This window comes from Salvia miltiorrhiza, chromosome 4 (assembly GCF_028751815.1).
Source record: "Salvia miltiorrhiza cultivar Shanhuang (shh) chromosome 4, IMPLAD_Smil_shh, whole genome shotgun sequence".
NCBI classification, from domain to species: Eukaryota; Viridiplantae; Streptophyta; class Magnoliopsida; order Lamiales; family Lamiaceae; genus Salvia; species Salvia miltiorrhiza.
Genome location: NC_080390.1, coordinates 5,552,131 through 5,562,116, shown reverse-complemented (window position 1 = coordinate 5,562,116; position 9,986 = coordinate 5,552,131). Strand labels below are relative to the sequence as shown.

Below are 9,986 nucleotides of genomic sequence, written 5' to 3'. Positions count from 1 at the left end.
AGGAAGACCCGCTTAAAATTCAACTTCATCACAAGCGCGAAGTCGAAAACAGAATACTTCACTTTTTTTATTGTGTAGGAGGAACCATATCTCCTCATCATCGCTCCTGATCTGGCGGGAGGCCACATGGTGCAAAGCTCGTGAAAGTGAAGAGCTCATACAAGCTGCTGTCAGCTTGTGCTTCCAAACCCGCCCTTGCTGCCCCACCTACTAAGAAGAAGCCTAAGGAAAACTGCGATGTTGGTAGCTTATAGAGCCCAGAGACTGACGATGCGGTGAACGCACTTCAGCGCCTGAACCGGGATAAATTAGGGCTCACCATTTTGCCTCTATTATGCGTGGTTCAGAGAAATTGAGAAGAGAGCCAAACAGGGACGTGGTGGATATGGGAATGGCGACCCTCGCTGGATTCAGACGAGGGGTGGCGGTTCTGGGAAGCGGCGACGATTTTGCTCGAGCGTGCAAGCTGTGTGTTTGTATGTTTCTGGTGTGGCTGCAGGCGCTGGTGGTGGTGGCGGCAGGGGGCGGTGACGACAAGTTTGGGAATGGGAAATTAGGGTTTGGGGGTGAGGGGAAATGGGGTAGACGATGGGTGGGGGGTTTTGTTTTGTTTTTTTTTTGTTTTATTTCCGGCGGCCGTCGTGTCATTTCTGACTACCACTGTGTCAATTTTCGACATCAAAGTAAGAAAAAATCGATCACCGAATAAATTTGAAATGAAAAAAAAAAGGTTATGGATTTTGAAGTCAGTTTTTGAAAATAGGTGCAATTTCCAAAAGCCGAAATACATTATAGATTTACAGGCAGTTAGCCCATAAAATATCATTTATTGTTGATGAAAGTGTTATTTGTTACCTCCCTCCGTCCCTGAAATGACTTCCTCTTTGGGGACGGCACGAGTTTTAATGAAAAGTTGTAAAGTGTATTGATAGTGGAGAAAAAATGATATAATTATTATTGGAAGTTGTGAAAAGTGCTATAATTAGTATTGGGAGTGGTGAAAAGTGAAAAGTAAGAATAAATAAAGTATTATTAGTGGTGGGGTAGGTGTCCAAAAATGGAAAGAAAGAAAGAGAAAGTTATTTGGGGGACGTCCCAAAATGGAAAAATATGAAGTTATTTTAGGGACGGAGGGAGTATTAGTAGAAATATCATTTACGTACTATTCATTTCGTCCCAAATAACTTCTTAACTTTTTCTTTTCGGTACGTCCTAAAAAAAATTCTCTTTCTATTTTTGGATTGTACTCCACTACTAATAATATTTCATTTACTTTTATTTTTCACAATTTCACCATTCTCAATACTCCATTTACCCTTATTTTTTACATTCTCGCATTTTCTTCTTAAAACTCGTGTCTTTTCCTCCTAGTAAGTTATTTAGGGACGGAGGAAGTAGAATTAATATAGTCTCCTCCCATACGTTGAAATTTGGAAAATTTGGAAATTTAGTATTTTTACTCTTAATAGAATTACCAGCAATTTATGAGTTACTCCATCCGTCCCGTTAATAATGGCACGTTCTCCTTTTTGGGTTCTCCCGCTATTGATGGCATGTTTCCTATTTTGAAAAAAATAAGGGAGTGATTAATGTTAATTAAAACCCTAATTAAAAGCCTTATTAAACCTATTTAATTAAAATCAAACCCCTCTCACTTTAACTCTCTCTCTCTCTCTCTCCCGACTACTCTCTCTCTCTCTCTCTCTCTCTCTCTCTCTCATGTTACACCCTTGCCGTCTCTCCTCCTCCACAACGGCGGCGCGGCGACTCCGCGTCCACCCACCCCCCTCCGCTACTTCTCTCTTTCTCCTCTGTGTGTCACCTCCACTTCCGCCGGATCTCATCGTCTCCTCCCCCTTCACTGTCGTCTCGCCTTTCTCTCGCTCCAGCCGCCTCCGCCATCACCTCCTCCATTGTAGCGCCACCTCATGTACTGTGCCGCCTCCAACGTAGCGCCTCCACCTTCGCGTCGCCTTTCCCCCAAGCTTCCCTCTCCAGAAAAACATACCGACAGCCCCCATCCACCCCCCTCTGCCTCCGCCTCTTTCCTTATCAGATTTGTGCCTCCAAGAAGACGACCGCTCGTCGATGCAACCCGCGCCGCCCTTCGCCTCCACCCTCCACCGCCTTCATTTCTCGCCACTCTCTGTGCGGCGAGATTCGAGATCAGTTCGTGGTGAAGAAATTTACAGATTAGGAGGTAATTTCTTTATTTTCTTGCAAATGTTTTTGCCCATTTCTTGGATGGCAATTTCTTTAGGAGACAATTTCTTTTCTGGTTCTTGGATTTCTTAAAATTCTTGGATTTCCGTCACTGGTTCTTTGTTGGTTGTTCAAAGGATGGTGTGTAGGGGTAGAGGGAGACGACAACACAGATAAGGGGAAGGGACGGCGTCGGCGCCAGCGTCGGCCTCGCCGGTGGCGACGGCAGTATATTTTTGGAGAAACAAAGGCCTCCTTTGTTAACAATATTTATGATTCATTAAACATGTGAGACATACTCTAATACAACTCTCCTTAATACCCGTGCCGAAAAGAAACGAACCATTAATAGCGGGACAGAGGGAATATTACTCTATTCCTTTTGTTTTCTAACTTTGTGTACCTTCTATGACTAGCTTTATTTAAGTCGTTACTGATGGATTAGTTAGGCCATTAATTACCAATTAATTTCACGTACCAATTCTTCCTTTCATTTATGAACATAAATACTCTCTTCATTTTTTATTAAGTATATATCCAAAGTATACATACTAAAGAAAATTTACATTTGTAATCTGATAAATTATCATAATAAATGCATATATATAATTAATTACTACTTTATTCATCCCCAAATAATTTCCTAATTTTCTTTTTTATTCGTCTAGAAAAAACTTTAATTTCTATTTTTGAACTAGTACTAATAATATTTCATTTACCCTCATTTTTTATTCTTTAAGCACTCTCAATACTTCATCTTTATTTTTTATCTTTTCAACTTTTCATCTTAAAACATGTGTCCCTTTCCTCAAAAAAAAAAAACATGTGTCCCTCTTTCCTAAAAAGTTATATTTAAGAGTACTTTTTATTTTTTCAACTTTTCATTATAACCCTTAACCCTCTTTGTTAAAAAGTTATTTGAAAGACCAATAGAGTATTCCCTCCGTCTAGAGCTGGCAAAATGGGCGGGTCGGGCCGGGCCGGCCCAGCCAACCGGGCTTGTGGGATTGACCGGGTCGGGCTGGCCCGGCCCGGATTCTACTGGGCTTCAATTTTACAAACCCAGCCCAACCTCATTCGGGCCATCGGGCGGTCGGGCCAAACTTGCCCAGTGATAATTTTGTTATTAAATTCCTTTTTTCTATTTTTATGAAAATTTAAATAAATTAAAATCAATCCAATGATAATTATAAATAAAATAGAAATATAAACCACACTACATTCAACATGAATCGATTAAATTCAAATAGAATGACAAATAAATAAAAATTCAAAAATAATACTCCCCCCGTCCACGATTTAATGCCTCACTTTAGTGTGGACACGGAGATTAAAAAAGTTGAAAAAAATGATGTGGATGAAATATAAGGGTAGTTGACTAAAGTGATAAAGATAGTTAATTAAAGCGATAAAGGTGTTGTGAATGGGTCCACTAGTGATAAAGTATAGTAAATATAGAATATAAAAATGATAAATGTGTTTTAAGCTGGGTCTATTAGTGACAAATGGTAGTAAATATAGGAAAAGAAGAAGAGTAAAAAAGTACAAAAAGCATAATAGGACTTTAATTTGTGGACAAAAATTTAAGAGCAAGTAGGGCTTTAAATTGTGGACGGAGAGAGTAGTTCACTAATAATAAATAGAAAATTATAATATTTGTGAGAAGATTATTAATTATGTGCCTGGCATGACATGTGTTGCAATGTCCTATAAGATTATTTGATGGTTCCAACTAAATTTATTTTATTTGCTAGAATAACAAAATAATAGTAATTCACTAATAATGGTTATTTTTTCTTAAGTGTTTTTTTCAAAGTGATTTTCAGAGTGTAGGAAAAGGCATACCATCACAAGGATCGAGTAAAATTAATTACGAATTTTAGGGGGAAAAATAAGGGGTAAAATAACTAAAATAACATCTAAAAGTAAAAAAAAAAGAAATTTTTAAAAAATGAACGGGCGGGCTTTCTAGCCCGGAAACCCCGGGCTTTTTAGCCCCAAAGCCCGATCGGCCCGGCGGGTTTTCTGGGCGGGCTTTTTAGGCCCGAGTTTTTTCGGGCCTCTATTTTATAAAGCCCAACCCAAAATACGGGAGGGTCGGGCCAGGTCAATTTTGCCGGCTCTACCTCCGTCCACCATTTTTTGACTCATTTCATAATGGCAAGGGTTTTAAGAAATAGGTGGAGTTATTGTGAGTGGAACGAGGGTTGCACTTTATTGTGAATGGAAAATTAAAAATGAAATGAGTCAAGAATTGGTTGACGGATCAAAATGGGTCAAGAATTAGTGGATGGAGGAAGTATAACTAAACTCATCGCCACACACTCGCAGATGACATTTGTTCACAACCATCAAATCAAACAAATTTGTAGTCTTAAAGAAACCACCACGAAACAAATTCGTCTTATTCCAGTGAGACAACACAACACTCACTACAACCCACAAAAAAAACTTTCATAGAATAGAACTCCACAGAGATGATCCTATAAAAGATCATCACACGATCTTCACTCACCTCACACCTAAATAAAAAAACAGATTTATTAGAGATTCAAATTCCCACAAAAAGAAACATTCTCAGCAAATGAAATTCAATCCGATCTGGCAATCAAAGTGAGCAAGAAATCTCTGTAGTTTCCATTGGCCACATCTTCAATCTTCTTGCGAAGATCAACGCCGAATTCGCGATTAAATTCTTCTCTAATCTGCTTCATATCCTCATCAGCTCGTGTCACAATTACTCTGCTCACCGCTTCTTTGGTCAGCTCATCCACATTATACCTCAACGATGCCTCCAAAATCTACCATTATTCAAATATTAATACTAGCAATATTTTATTTAAAAAAAGGGCAAAATGTTATTTAAATTTTAATTTCACCTTGGTGAAGTATGTTTCCGGCGTGCATAAGCACTGGACTGTCTCTTTTAGAAGCAAGTGGCCATCACAGTCCTTCAACACAAATTATAGAGAGGGAAGAAATATTATACATTTAGTAAATTATTATTATAAATAATACTTAAAAGAAATTGAATACCTGATCCAAGTAATTGCCAGTAATATCCTTGTAATGCTTATAGACAGCCTTGAGGTGGAGCTTGCTCCTCGTGGATAAAATCCTTATAACTTCATCATTTTCTAAGGGGCTGGGGCCGGGCCCACCACCCTTCAGAGTCAGCGCTTCTGAAAGCGCCTTAGCCTCTAATTTTGCCATTTCTTCGCTCACTTTTGGGCCTTCGTATCTATAAGAGCTCAAAACTCCAACCAGAAGCTGGCCCAACACAAAAAGCCCATCAAACAAACTCATTTACAAAAGCCCATCTTACTTATTAGTTCTGCTCCCTCCCTCATACTACTATCAATTATATCCTCAATCATCGAAAATATTTTTTTTAAAATATTAAATTATCGATTTTATATCAAATGTACCCTCCTCCGTCCATTTTCCACGTTTCGCATTTTTAATTAGTAAAGTATAAAACAATGTCATTTTTGTGCAATGTATTGTAATAAAAAGAATAATTCTAAATATCCCGTATAGCATTCGACAAGGTATGTCAATTTTTCGGAGCCAAAAAATGGACGAATGGTATAACTTTATACATAATCGATAATTCAAATTTAAAAAAATATTTTTGATAATTCAGAATATAAATAATAATTGAAAAAAGAAAAGAAAAGAGAAATTTGATGGTAACCTTTCTCTCGGGAGTGTGGACGTGGAAGGCAACATCTTCCTCGAGAGAGTGATTAAAGAGGGAGTGATAGGCCCTTCTGGCACCTAACAAGTCATCTGATGATCTGGTGCACGCGATTTCCACCAATACATGGTATTGAGGTCCTTTATACAACGCCTCTTTCAATAACCGCCCATCTCTCTCCCATGGGTGCATTGTGCATAGCACTATCGCATCCTACAATATACATTCATTATTGGGGTTTTGGCAAATAAAATCATGAACTATTTTGAATTTGTAATTTTAACGTGACTTTTGAAGTGTGGCGAATTAAATCACCATCTTTTCAATTTTTCGCAATTCCGTCCACCTAATATTTTTCGATCGCCAGAATATTGAATTAGAGCTTACGTGAATTAGTAAAGACGACGTCGTTTTTGTTAGGCATAAACAATATCGTTTCATACTATTTCAATTAAAATTTTCTCCAAATTATAAAGGCATTTTATTCTATATTTTGCACCATAATTTTCAATATCTAGCAATTTTATAGAAAATAACATCGTAACATGAATATTACGTGGCAAACTAATCCACATAAACTCCAACTCAACAATCCGACGATCAAAAAAAAATTGGGGGGACGAAATTGCAAAAATTGAAAAGGTGGTGATTTAATTTGCCACACTTCAAAAGTCACGTTAAAATTGCAAATTCGAAATAGTTCGAGATTTTATTTGCCAAAACCCCTTCATTATTTATATTTTTTCTGGATACATATTTCTACTCAATTTCACTTTCATTATATTTTTTTGTGGATTTATGCTTCATACATATTTCTAATCATTTCGCTTTCGTTATAGTATTATTATGTTATGTCTCACTTTTATTACATATATAGAAAAAGCCATCTTTACGTGTTTTTTTTAAATGGTTTATTCTTATAAAAATAAATTAATTTTCATTATTAACAGTTTACAATCTTATTTGAACTATAAAATCGACTCAAATTCAGAATTGAAAATTAATTAAGATAAAATAATTAAAACAAGAAAATGGATAAACATAATACATATTTGATAAATTAATACTTTCTCCGTCCATGATAAAACTTCATATTTTTCTTTTTTGGGGCTTCCACAAAAAAATTTCATATTCTATTTTCGAACTATACCCCCACCACTTATAATACCTCATTTACCTTTGCTTTTCATCCTTTCCGCAACTCTCAATATTAATTACAATATTTTATCAATACACTCAACAATCTCATCTTAAAATTTGTGTCACTCCTTATTATGAAATTTTATAATAGATGGAAGGAGTATAATAAATCATTATAAAATATTAAGCAGTTAATATATATGCTTTGATTATTAAAACAATATAGTATTATATTCTATCTCCCGCATTATTTCTTTTAATATATATGTATACACTATATATTTTAAACAAAAACATTTCAATAGAACAAAATCCAAACAAAGGAGTATTCAGTTTTGAAAGTTATACACGAAGCTGTTTGACTGGTCAAGAGCATTCAAACATCAACAAACAATATGTCAATATATGATCGAAAATGAATTCAGATCCAATTGGAGTTTCAATGTATATACCTTGAGACGTAAAAACTCGTGACGAAGCTGCAAGATATGGCGATCGTCCCACCTCTCAAACTGGCGTTCGTCTTCTCTGAAAAAGTCGCGGCTTCCCTTTCTGAAACTCCGCCTCTGCTCGGGTTGCCATTTCCCCAATGTCGATATCAGTGCCTTCTCGTCCACTCCCAGACCTAATCCCTCAATTAAACTCTCACCATTAACACCCACCACATCTCATACGATTATAATCCATAATTACAGACTCGAATTCCCGCCGAAATTAGTTGAAGAGCGAGAGTTAAGTGAGAGAAAGTACCCGTGAAAGCTCTGGTGAGAGATCCAAGCTCGTCGGAAGCAGCCATTGATCAAATATTTTGTTGTGTGTGAATTTGAGATAAGAAATTTTTTTGAGAGAATTTTCTGATCGTTTTGAGTGGGAGATGGATGTGACGGTGCTCGGGATTTTATATTATGGGTCGTCGTTCGAAGGATAGCTTTGGTATTTCCGTTATGATTTTAAGGAAAAAGACAAAGGTGCCCCTCTCAAATGCTGGTATGCCCAATTGCCCATGGAGTCCTAATTATGGAATTATTGTAATTAATTAATAGCGATGTATTGCTCACCAAAATAAAATAAAATTAATAGCGATGTTTAGTCTATTAATCGCATCCTGGGTGTTAGTTACATCTCAATTTATTACATCAATTTACTACCTCAGTTACTGTTGCAAACTTGTGGAGTAGCACTTATGCGAATATTAAATCTTACTAATATACTAGTGTATCACCCGCGCTATGCGCGGTTGTAATTTTAAACTCCGTGAGCGATGCATATGCTTTACAATTATTAATTTAAACTAATAAAAATAAAATTTGATATCAAATTTATTATTTGCAAAATGATCTAATTTTTTAATATAACTAATGTAATTTATACAATAATATAAAATAAATTGACTATGAATTCGATATGTAACATTATAAATTTATTGTGAAAAATGATGAATTACAAAAAAGTAATAGTAAATTTTTGCAGCCTATGACATTTGAATCATCGACCAAGAATTAATTCAGCAAAGCCATGAATTTACACGATTGATCCCAAACCATAGCTCAACACATATTTTGAAATTTTAATAAACACATAATAATATTTGAACTTACTTTAATACTTCAATACCTATCAAAGACAATTGTATGGATAAAAAACACATTAATAGAAAATAAAAGAGTTGTCATAATATTTAGAAATCAACAATAATTTTGAACAAATTCAATTATGCATTATTTTCTTTATCTCTTCTAACTTTTTATTCAATAAAAATTGAATTATTTAATATTGAATTGAATTTTCATTCATTTAATGATTAAATAAATATTTAAAATTAAAATTAAAATTAATAAAATAATAATATCTAATAACACATTTAAAAAAAATTATGTAAATAATTTACACAACCTTCTTTATTTTACTTCAAATTTAACTGATTTCCAACTTACTTTGAAAAATTAAATTATAAATAATTAATCACTACTCTTTATTTTTAAATATTAAATGCTCGTAATTAATTTTATTGACTTATTAACTTAAACTAATTCTTTTAATATTTATTGAGTTAATCAAATGATTATTCAATTGAACAAAAATAGATCCACGTATTATTATCATAAAAACATTCGCAAACATATTTTTGTAACATGACAATGTTATATTTTCTTTCTTGATAGATGTTTAAGTGTGTCAATAGTCTCAATTTTTTTTAAAAAAATTAAAAACTAATAAATAAATATATATAATATATAGAAATTTTAAACGGCCATAACTTGCTCTTTTTAAATTGATTTATACCTTTCATGCAGCAAATTAACGATTTTAATAATATTTTATTTAAGATACATGATTACATGTTGCATATTTTATATCGAATTAATTAAATTAGATTATTGCATTAGTGTTTCTTAAAATAAATTATAAATTAATATGTTATAATATATCTTTAAAAATTATAATATATAATATGTTATCATTTTATGATAATTACATAATGTCATATTAATAATATTTTGAATGAAATACATAAAATTACATAATTTGACATATTTTTTTAAAAGATGATATATTTTCTAATTGCAATTAAAATATAATTTTGAAGGAAAATATCATTATTTATTTGTATAAATTATTTAATGTATTATAATTTTAAATCATCATAACTTGCTCATTTTAAACATATTTTTATATATATATTATATATCAAATTAAATGTCATTTCATAATCTTTCGTTCAAGATGCATATTATATACTCCATTTGACATAATATGAAATTGCTTAAAAATGAAAAAAAAATGCTATATCAATTAAATAAGAAAAAAAAAAGATTTAAATAATGCATTGCTCAACAATTTGAAAGTTTGCTATTTTCTAGGTTAATGCCAACCGGCAGTTTTCTTCTTCTCGAAAATAAAGTGTAGTTAATATATTAAATTTGATTTTTCATTATTTACTTTT

General features: G+C 33.6%; 1 protein-coding gene across 1 annotated transcript; it reads right to left on the bottom strand.

Moving 5' to 3' along the window:
- Nucleotides 1–4,539: 4,539 nt before the first annotated feature.
- LOC131022387 (annexin D4) lies at nucleotides 4,540–7,989 on the bottom strand. The gene is made up of 6 exons (XM_057951836.1): nucleotides 7,793–7,989; nucleotides 7,495–7,667; nucleotides 5,900–6,115; nucleotides 5,239–5,472; nucleotides 5,082–5,153; nucleotides 4,540–5,003 (listed from the first exon to the last, which is right to left on the bottom strand). Exons 1-6 carry the CDS (start codon nucleotides 7,836–7,838, stop codon nucleotides 4,794–4,796), a joined length of 951 nt encoding a protein of 316 aa, XP_057807819.1. The 5' UTR covers nucleotides 7,839–7,989; the 3' UTR covers nucleotides 4,540–4,793.
- Between the last annotated feature and the right edge of the window lie 1,997 nt (nucleotides 7,990–9,986).